A 23,463-nucleotide genomic window follows, 5' to 3' on the forward strand; every position below is an offset into this window, starting at 1 on the left:
AACCAGAGATACAACAGAAAGTAGAAAAATATAAAAATCAACAAACCAAGAGTTGATGTTTTGAAAAAACTGTATAGGAAAACCCCCACCTAGACTAAGGAAAAGAGAAAAAAAGATTCAAGTAACTAGGAACAGATATGAAACAGGAGTGAATACAAATGAGGTTAAAGAAAGTTTCTAAAGATAAGGAAGTACTATGACCAATAATGCCTATAATGACAGAATATAGGAGATACTGGCAAAGTCTCAGAAACGTACAAACTATTTTACTTATTAAGAAATAAAAAAATTGAGAAGTGTTGAAAGTGAAAGTGTTAGCCACTCAGTCGTGTCTGACTCTTTGTGACCTCATGGACTGTAGCCCACAAGGCTCCTCTGTCCATGGACTTTCTCCAGACAAGAATACTGGACTAGACAGCCATTCCTTTCTCCAGGGAATCTTCCGACCCAGGGATAGAACCTGGGTCTCCCTCACTGCAGGCAGTTTCTTTATGATTTGAGTCACCAGGGAAGCCCATTATAACTAGAGATATTTAAAAAGTAGTCAGAAACCTCTAAGAAAAATACAGGACCAAATTCTACCAAACATTTACAAAAGAATTACCACTAATCCTGTAATTCTATGGAGCAAGCATGATTCTAATAGTTTGCTGATTTCCCAAAGACACAAGAAAGGAAAACTAGAAACCACTACCCCTGACGAATACTGATGCAAAATTAAAATACTTGCAAACCAACTTCAACACATATTAAAAAGATCTGGAGAAACAGACACAGAGATCAGACGGAGGGGGGAGGGGAGGAAGGAGAGGGTGAGATGTATGGAGAGAGTAACATGGAAACTTACATTATCATATATAAAGTAGAGAGCCAATGCGAATTTGTTGACTGACTCAGGGAACTCAAACAGGGGCTCTTTAACAACCTACAGGGGTGGGATAGGGAGGAAGATGGGAGGGAGGGGACATAGGTATACCTATGGCTGATTCATGTTGGTATTTGGCAGAAAACAACAACTTCTGTAAAGCAATTATCCTTCAATTAAAATTCAATTAAAAAAGATCTGACACCATAACCAAATGGATTTTATTCATATAAGGCAAGGAGAAGTCAACATACAAAAATCAATTAATATGACACACTACATTAACAGATCAAAGGGGAAAAAAAACAGGATCATCTCGATGCAGGAAAAACCATTCGACAAAACTCTGACAACCTTTCAAGATGGAACACTCAACAAACTACAAACCATACATTATACCAACATCAACATAATAAACGCCATTACGAAAAGAACACAACAATGGGGAAAGAATGAAAGCTTTTCCTCTGAGGTCAAGAAGAAGGCAAGGACGCACACCCTGCACTACAATTCAACAAAGCACTGAAACCCTTACAGCAATTAGATGAGAAAAAGAATTCAAAGGTCCCCAAATTGAAAAAGAAGTAAATTTATCTTCTTTCCCACAAGACAAAGTTTATTCAGTAAAAATCATAAAGATTACAAAACAAACATGCTATATGAAAAAAGATTCTTTAACAACCACACAAAGGATCAATCAACCAATTAATTCATTATCAAAACTGCCATGACAATCTTTATAGAAGCAGAATAAAACATGCTGTAAGTCATAGAACTATTCAAAGAGCAAACAGCAAAACTCTTGAAGAAGGAAGATGGAGGTCTTTGTATTTCAACACTTATTACAAGGTAATCAACGTGATGTGGTACTGGTATAAAAACAGACAAATAAACCAACTGAACAGAACACAGTACTTAGACATAATTTTTTGTGTATATGTAAAGTATATTCACAAGGATGTCAAGATACACAAAAGGGAAAGGACAGGCTCAATTGATCTGATTCCCAGATATGACCAGCTATTGTGCATACTAACACTTGACTTCCACATGCAGTTTCCTTACCCTGGTTGACAGCAGACAGCACATCCAGATAGGCCCTAAGCAATCCCTGCTGCCCAACAGCACTGAGACCCCGTCTCCAACCCGTGGGTGAGAAGCCCTGCCCAGGATGCTGCCCAGGGGAGCCTCCTCACAAGGGCCAGGTCACCGGGTCATGGGGAGACGGGATCTAAGTGGAGACCACAGGGCCTGAGGGAAGGCCCTGGGTGAGTGTGCGTGTACAGGAGTCACACAGGACACTCCAGAGTCAGACACAATTAGCGAGTCCAGAAAAGGGCATTTCAGGAAGGACACACTAAATATGATCTTACCTGAGAAAGAGCCATGCCTCACTCCTTTTCTTTCCTCTTCCTTAACTTCAGGGCTTCCTCAGGCAACACGAGTCCTCAGAGGTCTATCATGAAAGTTTAAAACATGCTGTTTAATGCTTAGAGTCAACACATCCCCTTCCTGAGCCCCAACCACACACACAGCGAAGCCCTCTCCATGAAGAACAGACAGTCCCCTGTGGCCACTGTCTCAGGAGGGACTCAGGATAGTCAGCTCCCGCAGAGAGACCACCATGGGACTTTCCCACACTTTCCCTCAGATCACACTCCCCTCCTGGTGAGGCCTCATGTACACAGCAGCAGGAGGCACCTCCGCTGACCAGGCAATCTCCTTCAGGTCACACAGCAGGCCCTGATCCATCCCCACTCAGAACAGAGCATCCCCTCCTCAGCCCAGATCTCAGCCCTCAGGACTGGGAGGACTCAGAGTCCTGATGCTCAGTGAGGGATCTAGACTGGAATCAACTGGGGCATCTTAAACATTCTCAAGCTGTGGACCAACACAAACTACCTGAAGGGGAATCTCTGGTCAGAGGGTACAAAACATGTGTGTCGGGAGCCACATTAGGCATTACTGACAAAATGGAGGTAAGGCCCCAACGCCCTCTCCTTGTCCAGCAGGCATGGACCTGGGATGAAGGAGTTAGGTCTTGTGATTCTGACTTGTTTTTTCATTTCCTCGGTTAAGTTGACTGAAAAGAATGTTAAGGTGCTTATTGTCCTTGAGAGGAGGATGAGAAGGCACAAAGCCTTCTGCAGTTGTGCCCAGAGAAGAAGCCATAAAGTTAACCATTGACATTTGCTCAAGGATCTTTACAAAGAGTGTTCCAGGATGAGCACGTAGGCCACAGCTTGAGGCCATGGGAAGGATTGTCATCTGAGACCTATTTGTGAGGGAAATGTTTATGGCAAAGGAAGTTTGCTGAATGTAGGGTTTAGGAATAATTAAGAATAGTTAGAAGCTAAAAATTTAAGGAATGTTGTAGTGCTAGCATATTTTACTATAGTTTATAGAGATTAGGAATTTCAGAGATATTAATAGCTAGAAGCCATTTCAGGAGATAGTGAGCTTAGGATGCTAGGGGCAAACAGGATTTTACAAAAATAAGAAATAAACTGAGGAATGTGGTATGCAGCCCAGACATAAGCATGAGTTACAATGTAATCACAAGTTAAAGTAAACAGGATTCTGAGAGAATCACTGAAGCAGAAACTCTGTTTGAAGGGCAACAATGTTTTATGGAGACAATAAATCTGGGTGAGGGGAAACTGAAAATGCCAAACCTCTGACCTAATGCTTTTGTCAAAGTATAAAAGAGAACCTGAAGCTTGAAATAAACATGCAGTCCCGTACCTTGAGTCAGAGGCTGCATCATTCTCCGCCGACACTGCTCATCTCTTCAGGCTGATTCCCTGGCGGCTGGAGCTGGATTCCGGCACATGTGTATGCAAAATGCGTCATCAATGAAACGTGAAGCCTGGACTGAGCACAATTCAGAGGAGAAAAGCACCCCCCAACTCTCTTTTTCTTTCCCAGCCTTACTAAGGTGTAACTAACAAAAATGGTATAAATGTACTGTGTACAAAGTGATCCTGTCATAGACTTATACACTGAATAATTATTATACTTGAGTAAGTTACACGTCCACCTATGAGTAAACTGTATTATTTCTCTCTGGGTGAATTTCAAGGATATAGAAACACTACAGGCAGCATGCAGTACCTCAGATCCCCAGAACTTACTTATTTTACAACTGAAAATCTCTACTCTTTGACTACTAGTGCCCCATTTCGCCTTCCACTCAGCTCCTGGTAACAGCCTTATTACTCGATGGCTCTATGAGTTTGACAATTCTAGTTTCTACATAGTGTCTGTCCTCCTTTGTGGGGCTTATTTAACTTGGTATAATGTTCCCTAGGTTCATTCATTCTGGCATAAATTCAGGATCCTTGATTTTATATTTATATACAGAGAAAAAATAGTTCATGAATATACAGTATATAATAAATACTTCCATACCACACTTTTATTACCTATTCTTTTGTCAAGAGACATCTGGGTTGTGTCTATGCCTTGGCTACTGCAAATCCAGTCACACTCATGGGACTGTGGACATATCCCTGAAAAACTGATTGCTTTTCCTTTGGATATCTGTCAGAAATGGGTTTGACAGACTGTAGGCCTGTTCTATATTAATTTGTTAAGGAACTTCCATTTTATTTTCGCACATAGCAGTACCATTTACATTACCACCAACAGTGCAGTTAAGATTCCGTGTTTCCTGTACTGTGCCTGTATGTGTGCTTATTTGGGGAGGGACAGGAGTGGATAACAGAGAACGCAGCCTGGCAGCAAGACAGTTGCAGCTGCATCTTCTAGAGGACAAGCCTCCAGGCTGCAGATCACTGTGGCATCGCTGACCTCTGATTTTTTGGAGCCATCCTCCCCTACATCACAGGACTTTATGACTCTTCTCAGGTTGGGCCCAGAGATCCCTACCGAGCAGGACCACCTTATATCAAGCATTCTGTGATCTTAACCTCAGTAATCCTATTTTCCCAGCGGGACTCAAACAAACTTACAAACTTTCATGGTATCCAACAGAGTGTCCACAGAGCCCACAATGAGCCTCAAACCCTCTTATACAAACACAAAGCATTCCAAGCCCTGATAACTCATGCATAAGGCAAAATACAAAAGAGGACACCCAAGGATCCACAGACACAAGACACCATATTTTCATTTACAGTGAGTGATCCAGGTCAAACACCGAAATCTCCAGACTATGAAAAAGACGGATCATTCCAATGATGCACATGGCCTACTGAGACCTCAGCATCTTCCAAGGAAACACTCCAGATTCTCTTGGTATCTTCCCAAATGCACATGAACCTTTCTTCACCGGCAACCCCAAGTACACAATGATAACAAAGTTGATGCAAAAAATGACCTGAGATTTTCCCCGTTACTCTATGGTGCCTGCCTGCTAAAAGAGCCAATAAAAGCCAGGGAGTGGAGTGGATGCTGGGGGCACCTGCTAGACCCAGCCCCTCAAGCCCAAGGCTCCCATCCTCCTGCGCCCACAGGTGCCTGCGGGCTCAGCCCAGGCCACAGTTCTAACAGTGGAAAAGACTTCTCTTGGCTGAATTCCACATCCTTCATTGGTGCTCATGTGTGGTCACGAGTTGTCAAATCAAACCTCTGCAGCCAAGTGTCAGCCTCAGCACTGCTGTCCTGGGAACACGAGCTAAGCATTGGAACCTCAAACCATTCCATGTGGGCTCTCCAACAAACCCGCTCCCAGGTTCTCCAGCCTGAACTGAGACATTCTTTTCCAACAGATCCACACCCGCCTTGTCCCTGCAACTACACTTGGGATGGGTGCACGCTCCATTCACTGGGCTCACCTTGATGCCCCAAGTACTGCCACAAGCCTCCTGCAGACCCCACTAGGCTCCCTCCGCTTTCCCCATTTGTCTACCTCTCCTCCCTGCATGACTGGACTAAGCAAGACTAAAGCACACCAGGGTTTCTTGGCAAAGGGGATCACAAGAGGAGTGCCCACGAGCTACCACAAAAGGACACTGCACGTGCAGTATGAAAATCAAGACACTGGTCCCCCTAGGAAAGTCTGCCACCACCTGGGGACATTATGGAGTCCACGTACAAAGGCATTTGTGATGAGGAAGTCTCAAAGCAAGGGTCTCCAGGTCTCATTATCTCCTGTTTTCTCCACCCACACCTACTTGGAAATTATTCTACCTCTTGTGGGGTGCGGAGGGGGGGCTGGGCAGTGTCTCCTTCCTGCCCCATTAGGTTTTGGATTTCTGTTCATCCTTAGCACACTGAATCACAATCGCTGACACTGAGCACATGAACTCCTAGATGGCAAAGCTGCTGTCCACGATGGTGACTGGTCCCTGGATGGACAGAGCTTAGATCTGGGGGCTGCAGAGGACTAAACCCAGCAGACTAAACATGGGGATATCTTAGCTCACTGCTTGAGGACACGAGTTCTGTCAGGCTTTTCAGAATTTCCTATATTTCTTGACCCTTCTTTTGAGTAATTAAGTAATCACATGGGGTAAAGATCAATTACAACTGAAATGTCCAGAACATGGGAAACATCTTCATCACCTGCCCTGTTCTCTCGGTCTTCCCTGAGGATTATTCAGCCCAACCCATAGTCCAGTCATCTAAAGACATTTCCAGTATCAGGTACTGCAGCCACGCTGGGAAGAAGAGGAAAACTATGAGCCCTAAAAAGAGGGGAACGAGGAAGGACTCAAAATAACCTTTGAAGAAGGGCATTAATTTCTCCTGATGGCAACTGATACAGAGGCAATAAACCTGAGTAACATGAGAGAGACTGTTAGCAGGGGATGGGGAGACCTCTATGAGCCTAGACTTGAAGGGTGACAAAGGGCCTGAGCCAGGGTGACCTGAAGGTGAGAAAAGGAACTACGATGTCAGACAGAAATTGTTTTGGTATTTGGAAACAGAGAAAAGGTAAATGAGACCAAGACAGGCTGAAGCATGAGCAAAGGGTCAGCTCCCGGGATGAGGCTGGAGACACAGACAGGGCCCTGAGCTTGACAGAGGGTTGTGGAGCCACAGCAAGGAGTAAGCTTTTGTCCCAAGAACAAATGAAAGCCAGTGGAGGTCTGAATGTCAGGACGTACAAAAAAAAAAAAAAAAATCTCCCTTCAGACTTAGCCTTATTCATAGAAGTCATCTAATTCTGAGCCTGTGATCCTGCCTCCATCCTACAGTTTTCCTTTTCGTTTTTCATTGAGGGAAGACTGGGATCTATTTAAAATTCTAATTACCACCAGACACTCCCTCCAACCCAGAACTGCCACACACAGACACACAGCCAATTTGGCTAATCATTTCAGGGGTCAGTGTTGCTCACGCTCAGAGTTTCCAGTCTAGTCTCTCATCTCCATGTTACAAGTGGGCTCCCTCAGGCCCAGAGAGAAGCCGTTTATGAGAAGGTCTGAGCTGAGTGAAGACAACTGGGTATAACTGAATAATGAAATGGGAGGCTGAAGGGCAAGGGGGCCAAGTTAGTCCTTACTGCCCATCCCATTTAAGACCAGGAACATCTGTCACGTATCTGAGCAAAGGAAACTTTTCTTTCAAGATTGGGTCAAAGTGATACCAAGCAGGTAATTCTTTATTATAAGACTGCAGTAAAATATTTTAAAAATACAGAATTGCAAATATATATCCACTGGTACAAAAAACAGTGTAAGGGGTCAGCTTAGAAATAGGATCTGAGCAATCTTTTTCATTATGAATAGAGAGGCTCTGTTGGAAGGTTCCAGGTCAATCCAGCCCATCCTTCCTCATTTGCACAGAAAAGTATAAAAGGGACCCGAGGGAAACATCTTCATATCATCACACAGCTCACTTTTTTTTTTTCACTGATCATAGAAAATGCAGAAAACAGACCACTAGACTAACCAGTTAAACTAGGTGTTTTTTTTTCTTTTTTTGAAAGGAAAGAATGAAGCATGTTGGGAGCCGCGTTAGGCATTACTGACAAAATGGAGGCACGGCCCCAACCCCTTTTCTTTGTCCCGCAGGCACGGAACCAGGATGAAGAGGTTAGGCTTTGTGATTCTGACTTGCTTTTTCCTTTCCTCGGCTGAGTTGACTGAAAAGAACATTAAGGTGCTTACTGGTCTTGAGAGGAGCATGCTAATGCTAAGTCGCTTCAGTCGTGTCCGACTCTGTGCAACCCCATAGATGGCAGCCCACCAGGCTCCGCCATCCCTGGGATTCTCCAGGCAAGAATACTGGAGTGGGTTGCCATTTTCTTCTCCAATGCATGAAAGTGAAAGTGACGTCGCTCAGTCATGTCCGACTCTTAGCGACCCCATGGACTGCAGCCTACCAGGCTCCTCTGTCCATGGATTTTCCAGGCAAGAGTATTGCATGAGAAGGCACAAAGCCTTCTGCAGCTGTGCTCAGCGAATAATTCATAAAGTTAATCACTGACATTTGTTCAAGGACTTTTACAAGTGTTCCAGGGTGAGCACACAAGCCGCAGCTTGAGGTCATGGGAGGGATTGCTATCTGAAGCCTATTTGTAAGGAAAGTGTTTTTGGCAAAGTAGTTTGCTGAATTTAGGGCTTACGAATATTTAAAATAGTTAGAGCTAAAGATTTAAGGAATGTTGTAATCTTAGCATATTCTACTATAAATTATAGAGATTAGGGACTTTAGAGATATTAATAGCTAGAAGCCCTTTCTAAGAAATAGTGAGCAAGGATACTAGGGGCAAACAGGACTTAGAAAGATAAGAAATAAACTGAGGAATGTGGTATGCAGCCCAGACATTAGCATGAGTTACAAAGTATTCACAAGGACACCAGAGAAGTAAATAAGAGAATTGCTGAGGCAAGAACTCCTTTTGAGGGGCAACAGTGATTTATGGAGACAACAAATCTGGGTCAGGGGGAACTGAAAATGTCAACCCCCTGACCTAATGTTTTTTTAAAAGTATAAAAGAGAAGCATAAGCTTGAAATAAATAGGCAGTCCAAGAAAAGTGAGAGGCTGTCTCGTTTCGCGCTGACACCGCTCACCCCTTCAGCTTGAATCCCTGGCTGCTGGAGCTGGACTCCGGTAGAAGCATTTTATTTTGTTGGTTTTATATGTTAAATGTTCTTTTATTTTCCCATTTCTCAAAGAAATGCCTTTAATTTCATAAGATCTAATGTCATACCTCCATTATTCTCTGGTAAAGAGCTGAGACCAGAAATATCCATTTGTGTGTGCAAACATAACAACTTACACACATTTCATGTCTTTGGTAAAACCACAGTTGAAAATATGTCTGTTTTATTACACGATGTTGAGAGGGTAACAGGCAGGAAGGCCAGGGGGTCTCCAAATGGAGGAAAAAGGCTGCAAGTGTGACACATTTTTATCTCTTTTAAGCGGCAGGAGGAAGACAAACTGGGTCTCCAAAGGGAGGAAATAGGCTGCAAGTGTCAGACATTTTTATCTCTCTTAAGTGGCAGGAGGAAACAAACTAGCGATATTCTTTTCCTTCTCTATACAAACTTAAAAGGAGGTTTCTCTTAAAATACTGTGTTGTCATAATGACACCTGGGGTCAGACTCTCAAGACAATCAGGACTGAAGGTGCCCAGGGGTCCCCACACAAGCTCCTGTTCTAATTACACCTGAGGAACCCCAAGTATTAATAACTGTGGGGGGCCAATCCGTCGATTTCCTTTTAGATACTGGGGCAAGTTACTCCGTGCTTACTGAAGCCCATGGCCCACTTCCCTCCCGATTCGCTTCCATAATGGGACTGTCTCGACGAGCCAAAGGGTATTATTTCAGTTATTCTTTACGCTGTAACTGAGATTCTGTGCTATTTTCACACGAGTTTCTGATTGTGCCAGAGTCTCCGTCACCCCTTTTGGGGAGGAATATACTGATCAGTTTTCATTCCAATCCCAAAGAAAGACAATGCAAAAGAATGCTCAAACTACCACACAATTGCACTCATCTCACATGCTAGTAAAGTAATGCTCAAAATTCTCCAATCCAGGCTTCAGCAATATGTGAACTGCCAACTTCCTGATGTTCAAGCTGGTTTTAAAAAAGGCAGAGGAACCAGAGATCAAATTGCCAACATATGCTGGATCATCGAAAAAGCAAGAGTTCCAGAAAAACATCTATTTCTGCTTTATTGACTATGCCAAAGCCTTTGACTGTGTGGATCACAAGAAACTGTGGAAAATTCTGAAAGAGATGGGAATACCAGACCACCTGACCTGCCTCTTGAGAAATCTGTATGCAGGTCAGGAAGCAACAGTTAGAAGTGGACATGGAACAACAGACTGTTTCCAAATAGGAAAAGGAGTACGTCAAGGCTGTATATTGTTACCCTGCTTATTTAACTTATATGCAGAGTACATCATGAGAAACGCTAGGCTGGAAGAAGCACAAGCTGGAATCAAGATTGCTGGGAGAAGTATCAATAACCTCAGATATGCAGATGACACCACCCTTATGGCAGAAAGTGAAGAGGAACTCAAAAGCCTCTTGATGAAAGTTAAAGTGGAGAGTGAAAAAGTTGGCTTAAAGCTCAACATTGAGAAAACGAAGATCATGGCATCTGGTCCCATCACTTCATGGGAAATAGATGGGGAAAGAGTGGAAACAGTGTTGGACTTTATTTTTTTGGGCTCCAAAATCACTGCAGATGGTGACTGCAGCCATGAAATTAAGACGTTTACTCCTTGGAAGGAAAGTTATGTCCAACGTAGACAGCATATTCAAAAGCAGAGACATTACTTTGCCAAGAAAGGTCTGTCTAGTCAAGGCTATGGTTTTTCCAGTGGTCATGTATGGATGTGAGAGTTGGACTATGAAGAAGGCTGAGGGCCAAAGAATTGATGCTTTTGAACTATGGTGTTGGAGAAGACTCTTGAGAGTGCCTTGGACTGCAAGGAGATCCAACCAGTCCATTCTGAAGGAGATCAGCCCTGGGATTTCTTTGGAAAGAATGATGCTAAAGCTCAAAGTCCAGTACTTTGGCCACCTCATGCGAAGAGTTGACTCATTGGAAAAGACTCTGATGCTGGGAGGGATTGGGGGCAGAAGGAGAAGGGGACGACAGAGGATGAGATGGCTGGATGTCATCACTGACTCGATGGATATGAGTCTGAGTGAACTCCAGGAGTTTGTGATGGACAGGAAGGCCTGTCGTGCTGCGATTCATGGGGTCACAAAGAGTCGGATACGACTGAGCGACTGAACTGAACTGATACTGAACAAGGTCCATGCCTCTGTTTTCATAAATATGGAGCCCTCCCTTTCTCTCCCTTTAGTTGAACAAAATATAAATCCTGGAGTATGGGCTGATGGAAAATCTGTGGGTCGAGCACAAAATGCTATTCCTGTAGTTGTCAAGCTCAAAGACCCACACTTATTTCCACATAAGAAGCAGTATCCACTGAAACCTGAAATGAAGGAAGAGTTAAAACCCATCATCGAAAATTTAAAGGAGCAGGGACTATTAGTTCCCTGTAACAGTCCATGCAACACTCCTATTTTGGGTATAAAGAAATCAAATGGTAAATGGAGACTAGTTCAAGATTTATGAATAATAAATGAGGCTGTAGTTCCTTTACACCCCGTGGTGCCTAATCCTTATACTCTATTGTCTGAAATTCCTGAATGAGCCAAATATTTCTCAGTAATTGATTTGAAAGATGCTTTCTATTCTGTGCCTTTGGCAGAGAAAAGTCAATTTTTATTTGCCTTTGAAGACCCTATGCAGCCAGCTTCTCCGTTAACCTGGACAGTTTTGCCCCAGGGATTTCGTGATAAGTCCTCACTTATTTGGACAACGTCTGTCACAGGATCTACAAAACTTTAATAGCTTCGAAGTGGTGGTGTTACAATATGTAGATGATATTTTGCTCTGTGCTGAGACAGAGGAAGCTTGTTCAGGAGCCTCAGAAGATTTCTTAAACTTTCTGGCAGGCTGCAGTTATAAGGTATCAAGAGAAAAGGCTCAGCTTTGTCAACAATCGCTTACATATCTGGGCCTAATCATATCAGAAGGGACTAGGGCCATAGACCCTGAGAAAATTAAACCCATACTAAATCATCCCCTACCTATGACTTTAAGACAATTGAGAAGATTTCTGGGAATCACAGACTACTGTCATATTTGGATTCCAGGTTATGGGGAACTTGCCCGACCTTTATATAAACTTAGAGCTGAAACTCAGCAGGCCCCAAAAGACAAACTGGTTTGGTCTCCAGATACTCAAAAGGCTTTTAAGGTTCTTCAGACTGCCCTCCTGCAAGTTCCCGGTTTGAGCTTTCCCACAGGGTCAGGATTTAATTTGTTTGTCACTGAAAGAAAAGGTATGGCCTTGGGAATTTTGACACAAGCCTGAGGCCCACACCAGCAACCTATTGCTTATCTAAGCAGAAAATCAGATGTAATTTTATGTGGGTGGTCCCACTGCCTAAGAGTAATTGGGGCAGCAGCTTTATTAGCACCTGAAGCTTTAAAAATAATTAATGGACAAAATCTTACTGTACTGACTTCTCATGATGTGAGTGGAATCTTAAAGTCTAAGGTTAATATTTGGATGACAGACAGTAGACTTCTTAAATATCAGTCATTGTTGTTAGAAGGACCAGTAACTAAGCTTAAAGTTTGTGGAAATTTAAATCCTGCCACTTTCCTTCCTGAGAAGGAAAATGAAACACCTGATCATGATTGTTCCCAATTTCTAACTTTAAACTATGCAGCTTGGGAGGATCTAATGGACACCTCATTAGACAATCCTGACATGGAAATATTTACAGATGGCAGCTCTTTTGTTTGGGATGGAAAGCATAAAGTAGGTTATACCTTGGTGACTGCTGAATAGGTTTCAGAAACAAAATCTCTCCCCCAGGGAACCAGTGCTCAGTTAGCAGAGCTTGTGGCTCTGACCTGAGCTGTAGAGTTAAGCAAAGGGTAGCGAGTAAATATCTACATGGATTCTAAGTATGCTTCTTTGACTTTACATGCTCATGCTGCAGTATGGAAAGAAAGTTTAAAACAGCAACAGGAGAATCTATTATGCACTTCAGAGAGATCCAGAGACTTTTAACTGCTATATATTGTCCTAAAGAAGAAGCTGTTATGCATTGCAAAGGGCACAGCAGGGATGGGAGTGAAGCAGCTGAAGGTAATCAGCTGGCTGACTGCCAAGCCAGAAAAGCAGCACTTTAGGAAACCCCTTCACTGCAGAGGTCTTTGATCTGGACAGGTCTATGGAACAGGAAAAACCACAATATACTGAGGAAGAATTAGAAAGATATGAGAAAAGAGGAACTAAGATTACAGATAACAGATGGTTACAGTCCGAGGATGGACGATTAATAATTCCTGAAAATGCTCAATGGAAAATTCTTGAGGGTTTACACCAGAGTTTTCATTTGGGTGCAGAGAGTACTTACCAAATGGCTTTGCGTTTGTTTGAAAGTAAAAACGTAATGAAAACTTTAAAGAACATATCAAAACGTGTAAGGTTTGTCAGAAAAATAACCCAAAGACTGAGAACCTAGCAATATCTGGATTACAACGAAGTGGAAAGTATCCTGGAGAGGGCTGGGAAATTGATTTTACTCTTATGCCTAAAGCTAATTGATATTCTTGCTTACAAGTTTGGGTAGATACTTTTACTGGATGGACTGAGGCTTTTCGCTGTCGTAGTGAGCAGGCTAAGGAAGTTATACTGATTTTAATCCATGAAATTATCCCCAGGTTTGGGCTGCCACGGAGCCTTCAGAGTGACAATGGCTCTGCATTTAAAGCTGCTGTACCTCAGGGGGTATCTAAAGCTCTAGAAATAGAATATCACTTACACTGATAAATGAAGATTGGGAGACCCCAATCTTCAGGAAAGGTTGAAAAAGCTAATGACATTATCAAAACACATCTGTGCAAATTAACTCAAGAGATGCAGGACAATTGGATTGAAGTCCTACCCATAGCTTTAGTGAGGGCTCGAACTGCCGCCAAAAAGGAGGGACTGTCCCCCTTTGAATCTATTTATGGAAGGCCTTTCTTGTGCACAGACATCGTTATAGACCCTGAAGCCTTGGAATTAACTAGTTATGTAACTCAGCTCTCAGCTTTTCAATAGACATTAACAGAACTCTGGGAGACGACTCCTGACCCAGGCTCTGAGTCAAGCAAGCCTCTATTTGACCCAGGAACCCAGGTCCTCATAAAAACATTGGGATCTGGGGGCCCATCCCTCGAGCCCCTCTGGGAAGGCCCTTACCAGGTTATTCTTTCTTCTCCCACAGCTGTCAAAGTGCCAGGAATTGATTCGTGGGTACATCACACTTGAGTTAAGAGATGGCACCCTGACCAGAACTAAGTGACTTCATTTTATGTCTTTACTTTCTATGCTCTGACTTTGTACTTTTCAGATAGGCCTGTAATCTATATGAGCCTACTTCTGCTGACTCCAAAAATCCTGAGTGTGCCGTTTGATCCTCAAGATAATGCCTTCCTATCCTGGGCTCACCCCTACGCTGCATTCCACAATTGGTCTAACTGCTGGGTCTGCGGAGCACGCCCCTCTTCATCAGTGAAAGGCTTCCTGTGGTGGACATCTCCACTTCAAGAAAAAGACTTTCTCAAAGTCTGCGAATACCTTTGACAACAATCATATGTGATGCCTCTTCTTCATCTGATGACATCTACTAACCCTAAAATGGACTGGTGCAACACTTTGTACTTTAACTATGGACATAACGTGACTTTTAATTTTGATTATACATTGTCTCGGTTTAATGACTATTGCACTACACATAAGGTAAATGGGTCTGGATCTAATGGTTTTTTACCTGACTTTTATCAAATATGGGATGAGGTTATATGGCTAACTCCTGAAAAAGGACGTCTAGTATCTACTGCCCCTATATGCTGGGAACAAACAGAGCCATCCCCAAAAGTTAGCCAACAACTTAATTACAATGATTGGAAACAACTGGGATTTTTGCCTCAGGAAATATGCAATGTAATCATTCCTGTGTTTTCCAACCCCAATTCAGGTCCTTCCTTTGTCTGGCCAGGCACTAATTGGGACTGGATATCTCAGTCAGCTGGCTTGACCTATTGGATATGTGGCTCTTACCTATGGGCATGGCTTCCCCCTGGTTGGATAGGGTGATGCATCCTGGGTCTAGCCTTTACTCACGGCTTTGTATTTTCAGAGCTTCCAGAAAAGCCTGCTAATTTACACCACCTTAAAACTCGGTGGTCAAGGTCTGTATTTCACTGGTATGATTATTTGGCTGAAGTCTTTGTTCCCTCTTTGGGAACTACAGATGTTATGCTACGAGTGGATGCTTTGACTAACTTTACTCAACAAGCATTATAAGATTCTCAAAAAGCTATTTCAGCTCTTAATGCTGAACAAGCACTAATTGGAAAGGTGGTTTTACAAAACAGATTGGCTTTAGATATTCTGACAGCTGCGCAAGGAGGAACTTGTGCCATTATTCATACCCAATGCTGTACATATATACCTGATATGAGCACTAATGTTACTCATTTTACTAAACACATGAACAAGATGACTGGGGCTATGGATATTCCTGAAGCCTCAATTGCCTCATTTTGGGAGATGTTAACTAGTGCCCCATGGTGGAAAACTATCTGAATTACAATAATTCTGATTGTTTTGTTTTTGCTGTTTGCTCCCTGCATCTGTAACTGTGTAACTGGATTTGTTTCTAGTTGCATGAAAGCTTTTAAGTGACAAATGGTTGTGTTAGGGGAAGCACACTGATTGAAACCGCCCACCCTGGCCAGGCACCATAGTAACCATTTGCATGAGTTGTTTTATGACAGGAGATCCTGATAAGGAATATGGAACTAATGAGCCACCACCAACCTGAAGAGTTCGGGAAAGGTCAAAAGGAGACATGGAGTGTCTGTCCACTTCCCAGAATCCCTCTCGCTAGCATTCATCTTGGCTGAGGGATGTGTGCGCCACCAGGAAAGACTCTGAATTAGAATGATTGGCTAAAGACCACCCAGAAACTAATCTCATCACCATAAAACCCCAGACTGCAAGCCACATGGTACAGCCGTTCTCCTGGGTTCCCTTACCCTACTGGTCTCCACACGGGTGCCCTTTCCCAATAAAATCTCTTGCTTTATCAGCACACGTGTCTCCTCGGACAATTCATTTCCGAGTGTTAGACAAGAGCCCAGTTTCGGGCCCTGGCAGGGGTCCCCCTTCCTGCAATAGTTGCTCAAACTCGTGCTACTGCTGCAGCTTCTTCCAACTACTATTTGGGGCCCCTGGATCAAACATCTTTGGTATGAGGGTTAGGAGAATATGTTGCCTCACCAATTTAGGGACAATGCCCCTTGTCAGCTCGAAAGCAGTTATGGAATGAGAACGATGCCCCTTTTCCCTAGGCAACATAATTCTTCTAAAAGAAAAGGGGGCAATGAGACGATAACAGGCAGGAAGGCCAGGGGTCTCCAAATGTAGGAAATAGGCTGCAAGTGTCAGACATTTTTATCTCTCTTAAGTGGCAGGAGGAAACAAACTAGCGGTATTTTTTTCCTTCTCTATACAAACTTAAAAGGAGGTTTCTCTTAAAATACTGTGTTGCCATAATGACACCTGGTTTCACCTGAAGTTAACTATTCTCAAACCTTGAGTTAACCAATGCATTTTTCTTATGGAAATGTTTGTCTTAAGCTATGTTAATGGACTATGCATTTACCCCAGACTGTCTTCAAGTTGGTTCTGCCTAATGGCTCAGAACCTACTTCACAAACCAGTATGTTGTACTCAGATACTATTCCCCTAATCTATGTACACAAAACTATTTTTATGGTAATCTGCCCTTCTACAAGATTCAAGTTAATCATTTTATGGCCTGGGATGAATCATCTGGTGCCAAGATTATCCCAAAATGCATTCTATGGACGAGGGGCCTGGTGCCATTTTGAGTTTTAAAACATTCCTTTCCTTCATTAACAGACTGCTACTGACTATAATGGCACCCCACTCCAGTACTCTTGCCTGGAAATCACATGGATGGTGGAGCCTGGTAGGCTGCAGTCCATGGCGTCGCTAAGAGTCTAAGAGTCGGACACGACTGAGCGACTTCACTTTCCCTTTTCACCTTCATGCATTGGAGAAGGAAACGGCAACCCACTCCAGTATTCTTGCCTGGAGAATCCCAAGGTCAGAGGAGCCTATTGGGCTGCCGTCTATGGGGTTGCACAGAATCGGACACGACTGACATGACTTAGCAGCAGCAGCAGCCCCCATTCTGAACCCTCTTCCACCTCCCTCCTTACCAGATCTCTCTGGGTTGTTCCAGAGCACTGGCTTTGGGTGCCCTGCTTCGTGCATCAAGCTTGCACTGATCATTCTATTTTACATATGGTAATTTACATGTTTCAATGCTATTCTCTCAAATCATCCCACCCTCACCTTCTCCCACTGAGTCCAAAAGTCTGTTCTTTACATCTGTGTCTCCCTTTGTTGCCCTGCATGTAGGGTCACTGGTACCATCTTTCTAAATTCCATATATATGCATTAATATACAGTATTTCCCTTTCTCTTCCTGACTTATTTCACTCTGTATAATAGGCTCTAGGTTCATCTACCTCATTAGAACTGATAAATGAGGTGACATTTTTGCTATGTATGGCACAAAATAGTCTAAGATGATTTACTACTTACCAAAGAAAATTTCAAATTTATGAGATGAAGGGAAGAAAGCACTCAGGCAAGGAATGAATCTGAAAAATAGTTGAAACAAAAAACTGTGAATTATTTTTAATCTAAAAATCTGGTGTCAAAGTTTAAAAAAATGTGGAGAATAATCATATTTAGAAAAGGATGATACGAGTAGAATACTGGAAACTAAAAAAGCTTATTTCTGAAGTTAAAAATGATTACAGAAACTGAATGAATTAAGACCTATTCCAAGCTACAAAAAGCACCATAAAGAAAGGAGAAAATGTGAATCCGTTTAAAAAAAAAAAAAAAAGGGTTCCTTTAAAAACGCTACCCAACAATGATACAGTAGATAAGAATCTGCCTGACAATGCAGGGAACATGGGTTCTATCCCTGGTTCAGGAAGATCCCACAAGTACAAGCAACTAAGCCTGTGCACAACTACTGAGCCTGTGCTTTAGAACCTGGGAGCCACAACTCCTGAGCCCAGGGCACAGAACCGAAGACAGCACAGCCAAAAAATTAATTAAAAAAAAAAAAAACTACCACAGAGTGACACTCTAGAGTCAGTCATTTCTTGCCCCAGGTCTCTTCTTCCCTGACCTCTATCTCATGATAGGACAAGGGAAGGGAGTCACTCACAACTCAGTGAATCAAGCCACTGCCCCAGGCTCAACAGGGTTTGCAAATGAAAGTCATCTTCTGCCACAAGTAATAAAAAAAGACACAAGCCTTATAGACAGGAGTTTTGAAATTCTCAGCCTCCTCTGTATAACTAAAAAAATCATCTGTATCCAAACAACTGGCCACACCTGGATCGAGCTTACCCCTCTGTTCACCTATCTCCCTATTTCATCTGGGTCTCCGTGTCTCTTTTTCTCCCCCTCTGCTCTCCTGTTGTTCCTGTCCTATTTCCTCCCTCACACGTGTCCTGTTCCAGAATGCTGCAATTCGTTCCCCCTCGAAACGCTCTCTCTCCCCAACCTTCCTGAGTCTTTCAAAAATCCATACCTATGTCTGCCTCTTTCTTCCCCCATTTCGGCTCCCTCTCTGCGCTCCAGATTACTCCCCTTCTCTCGCTGTGACTCTCCCTTCCTCCCCACTCTCTGGTAGGCCATGTGGCTATGCTTCCTTCCAGCCCCTTTCTTCCTCTGCTCCTTACCTCTTTCTCTGCCAGCACCATGAAACTGGCCACCTCAGATTGAGACGAGAACTCTTGTGGCGGGACTCGAACCGGTGAAAACATAACTCGGGACTGTAACCCAAGAGGCCTGGACTCAAACCCGGCCAAAACCTAGTTAGGGACTCTCCACGTCTTATGTCCCTCATCGCCCTTGGCCTCCCTGCTCCCATCACTGATACAGGGCAGTTCTCCCTATGCTGTTTTCCAATCCCTGGAGATCTGGCTTTCTAATTTATTAATACTTTTCTATTTTACTCACTTGGCTATTTTCAAGGCTTAACCTCTTTGACTTGACTATCCCTTTGCAAATCCCTCAGCCATTCTCACGGAGAAGGCAATGGCAACCCACTCTAGAACTCTTGCCTGGAAAATCCCACGGACGGAGGAGCCTGGTAGGCTACAGTCCATGGGGTCGCTAAGAGTCGGACACGACTGAGGGACTTCACTTTCCCTTTTCATGCATTGGAGAAGGAAATGGCAACCCACTCCAGTGTTCTTGCCTGGAGAATCCCAGGGATGGGGGAGCCTGGTGGGCTGCCGACTATGGGGTCGCACAGGGTTGGACAGGACTGAAGCGACTTAGGAGCAGGAGCAGCAGCAGCCATTCTCAGTTTTCCTATTGGTTCTCCCTGATGCTTTTCTCCTCAGTTGCAGTTATTTCTCTCAGTCCTTCTGACTCTGCTTCTCCTGATCCTCCTGCCTCCTGAATTTACTGAGTGGGCGACAGAAGGAGACGCCCCCGGACCGGAAGATCACCTTTTCCGACCGAGCTGAATTGGGCATGGAACAGCACTGGCTGTCACATGGCTGGCCCAGGTCACCTACCCTATACGGGGTGAGGGGACGGGCTGACAGGAAAGGGGCCTGCTGCGGGGCAGAAGGGCCGGCCTCAGGAGACTCGAGGACAGACGGGCTGGGAGGGAGGGGCCACAGGAGCGGGGCGGGCTCTCCGGAATCCCGGGACCGGGGAGAGGGCGCGCGCCTATCTGGGCTCTGCCTCCAGCGGTCGAGAAGACGACGCGGCAGGCGCGACTCCAACTCGCGAGAGAGGGCTTTACTTCGCAAGGCTAAAGGTTAAAAAACGGTTTTAAGCACGAAAATGTCGTCAGAGGCGGTGTCTACGCGGACCGAGGGCAGAAACCGCCTCAGTAACACTTAAAACCCAAACGAAAAAATAACTGGGCCGCAACGGCAGCGGCAGCGTTTATTCGGGGCCGCGTACTGGGTACCAGGGTTTTCAGGTCGCTGGCAATTCCCACACCATGAGGACGAGTGAGGGGGGCGGAGGTGGGGATTGGAGGGGTGGCGAGCTCTGCAAACTTACTCTAGAAGGAAGCTTAGGCGCCGCTCGGGGATCTCGGCTCCGCGCTCTCCAACTTCCGGCTCTGTGTGAAAGGGCTTTTGGTATTAGAGCCGCGGCTTCCGACCAGGGGCGGGGCGAGCACCGGTTGTGCGCAGAGTTTGTGGGTGGGGCGGGCCGCGGAGGGGGGTGGGGCCTGTTACCTTGACAACATTAAGTTATGGTCTGTAACACTGCCCAGGTAACAACTTCAAGTTATGTCGGAACCCAAGATACTTCCTCTTAAGACTAAAAGGGTTTATTCTCAATAAAAAGCTGTTTTTCACAGGATGGTGTGCTCAGATCCTACTAGTGAGGCTGAAGCAATTCAGGAATCTGGGAACTTGGGCAGTTTTAACAAACAAGAATGGGACTACTCTCTTTATTACAAATACAAAACTCTGCCTGGGGAGAAATGGGCTATTCCCTACTCACACCCTACAAAACAGCAAACAGCATAGTGCTGAGTTCAACAAACTCAGGATCAGTACCTGGGTGTCTGAGATGGAGGACTTGAGGGATGTGATCATTTGGGTCACTAACCACAGCCTTTTAAGAGCAAGACACTTTAAATGATTATAAACTGCGTTATTGTTTCTTTTATCCAACGTGTTTTAATTATTTCCCTTTCTAAACCCAACTCTTTAAACAGTGACATACAGGGGGTTGTAGAAGCAACTCTTACAATGACAAATATCATTGTGTAAGTTTAAGCTACAGAGAAAAATTAACGGATAGTATACTGTGAAACGATTATCACAATAAGTTTGCCTAGCATCCATAATTTCGTATAGATAACCTAAAAATGATTCTTGACAGTGGATTCACCAATGATTTATCAGATACAACACCAAAAGCTCACGCCAACAAAATAAAAAGAGGTAAATTGCACACATCCTAATTATCAAATATTGTACAGTAAACCATCCTCAGCAGTGAAAAAACCATGTACAGTATAATACAAAAAAATTGCCAATCATATATTCAATAATAGTTTAACATCAAGAATACATAAAAAGCTCTAAAAAGTACTGATCACCAATTCCACCATAGGGGTGGGGGAGCTTTCTTAACCAACCATCCCACATGTTGCAAATAAAATACAAGGAGTAACATAAAATAGAAACTTAATGACAAAAATAAAAGACAATCTTTTATAATGCATAAAAATATTAAAAAAGGAAAGTAGCTATGCCTTGAAAAAAAAAAACAAATGATGGTTCATCACTGAAGTTATCACTCCACGACATAAGCTCTGTCATTAAGTTGCTACAAAATTAAGTGTGGAGGAAGAATGATCAATAGCACCCAGGTGGCAAGCATGCAGCATCAGCAACAGTTTAGTCAACAGTCTCATAAATATGAGGGTGTGAACCTGGACAATACCCTTGGCAGGAGAAGTTCCTACACCTCTTGGTGAGGCTCAAAGGGCATGGTGATAGTACACGTGAACAACACTATCACAGTGCCCTTCATGCAGGCTTTTCTGACATCAATCAAAGCCATAAAAAGATGTACAGGTCAAGGTCTTCAGATACTTTCTCATATCACAGAACACGCTGACCACTATATTAAGTAGCTTCAAGTGGTAATTCTGTATGCAGCACGGAAATATTACAACCAATAAGGGAAAGTATTCTCCTTTAAAAATTTTCTCTTACCCAGTAAACCCACACCACAGAGAGTCCATGAGGAGCTGCCCCTTAAACACAGGCAGATTACCACAGCAAAGAAACTGGACATGACTTCAGACCCTAGAGCCACATACTTCAAAATCAAACTTAAAAGGAAACATTATACAAACTAAGGAGAAAGCAAAGTCAGGAAGAGTCTACACTCCCAGTCTAGACAGACCAGTACAAAAGCAGAAAACTATGACATGTGGGGGTCTCATATCCTAAGACCTTGAGATGGGACTATTTGGTCCATCCAGAGATGCCAAGCTAAGAGCCTGCAAGATTCCCACATTTTCCCTTTGTTCAACTGCTGTCCTTACAGTTTTCCTAAGCAATAGGCACAGAAGATCCAATCCACCAACCTATTCCACACACCCTGACATGTATGGCAGCACAAGGAAAACAGCAGAAATGGCTGAGGGATCTCAAGAGGCAGACAGGGACTGAGACAGTTCCATACAGGTTCTGAGGTGCCAGATAAAATCAAAGAGCAGCCAGTACTTTCCCATTTTCTGATTATATCTTCCAAATATGGTGACTGTGATGAAAGCAGCACCGGATCAGGGGTTAGATGCTTGGGCCATCAGCTCTGATCTATGTGGACTAAGAATTGAGTAGCCAATAGATCCAAGCCCACAAAGAGAAGAGGGTGCAAGGCAGCCCAGTAAGGCAGCCCACCGCATGCTCCTCACACTCAAGACCAACCAGCCCACAGCAGGGAGATGGCGAGTGTTGTGGATACAAACCTTGCCTTTGTGTCTGATAGAGCTGCAGCACCACTGGGGGGTGAAAGAATACATGATACATGTTGAAGGACAGGCTGAGAACTCGGGGAAAGGTTAAGCTTCCTCTGGGAGTTTAATAAACAAACTTCTCTTCAGCCAAAGATCTGAGAGAGTCAATTCCTAGGTAGGTTGATAAGTCCGGGGTACCCGAGGAGGAGAAAAGGGTCTGGGGCTCTTGAGGAGGATAGAGAGCGGTCTGGAATTCTCAAGGAGGAGAAAAGGACAACCTTTGTTCTTTAAGCCCAGAGCTGATGATTACACAGCAAAACAACTCACCTTAAACTCTATACTAAGCAGAGACATTACTTTGCCAACATAGGTCCGTCTAGTCAAGGCTATGGTTTTTCCAGTGGTCATGTATGGATGTGAGAGTTGGACTGTGAAGAAAGCTGAGTGCTGAAGAATTGATACTTTTGAACTGTGGTGTTGCAGAAGACTCTTGAGAGTCCCTTGGACTGCAAGGAGATCCAACCAGTCCATTCTAAAGGAGATCAGTCCTGGGATTTCATTGGAAGGAATGATGCTAAAGCTGAAACTCCAATACTTTGGCCACCTCATGCGAAAAGTTGACTCTTTGGAAAAAACTCTGATGCTGGGAGGGATTGGGGGCAGGAGGAGAAGGGGACGACAGAGGATGAGATAGCTGGATGGCATCACTGACTCTTTGGACATGGGTTTGAGTGAACTCCGGGAATTGGTGATAGACAGGGAGGCCTGGCATGCTGCAGTTCATGGGGTGGCAAAGAGTTGGACACGACTGAACACCTGAACTGAACTGAAAATAATATAACAACAATGTATCCTGCTTGAGGACATGTTTCTCCTTCTTGAGAACCTTCTGATTAATCCTGTCATCTTGAAATGTAAATTCTGGGCATGGGTCTGGTAAGACCTTTACAAACTTGAGACATTCTTTTGACTTACTGTGATAACCAATTGAGAAAGTATATAGCTCCCTTGC

The 23,463-nt window shown here is 43.8% G+C and overlaps 1 protein-coding gene across 1 annotated transcript in view; it reads right to left on the bottom strand.

The window, feature by feature from the left end:
- Nucleotides 1-20,138, bottom strand: part of LOC109571958 (zinc finger protein 665-like) — a 34,882-nt gene extending 14,744 nt beyond the window's left edge. Inside the window, exons 1-4 of the mRNA XM_070771592.1 lie at nt 20,027-20,138; nt 17,522-17,580; nt 3,611-3,682; nt 2,239-2,321 (exon numbers count right to left, since the gene is read on the bottom strand). Coding sequence (XP_070627693.1) covers nt 2,239-2,253 — 15 coding nt within the window. The 5' untranslated portion in view covers nt 2,254-2,321; nt 3,611-3,682; nt 17,522-17,580; nt 20,027-20,138. The remainder of the gene's footprint in view (nt 1-2,238; nt 2,322-3,610; nt 3,683-17,521; nt 17,581-20,026) is intronic.
- Between the last annotated feature and the right edge of the window lie 3,325 nt (nt 20,139-23,463).

The sequence above is a fragment of the Bos indicus genome, chromosome 18 (assembly GCF_029378745.1).
Source record: "Bos indicus isolate NIAB-ARS_2022 breed Sahiwal x Tharparkar chromosome 18, NIAB-ARS_B.indTharparkar_mat_pri_1.0, whole genome shotgun sequence".
NCBI classification, from domain to species: domain Eukaryota; kingdom Metazoa; phylum Chordata; class Mammalia; order Artiodactyla; family Bovidae; genus Bos; species Bos indicus.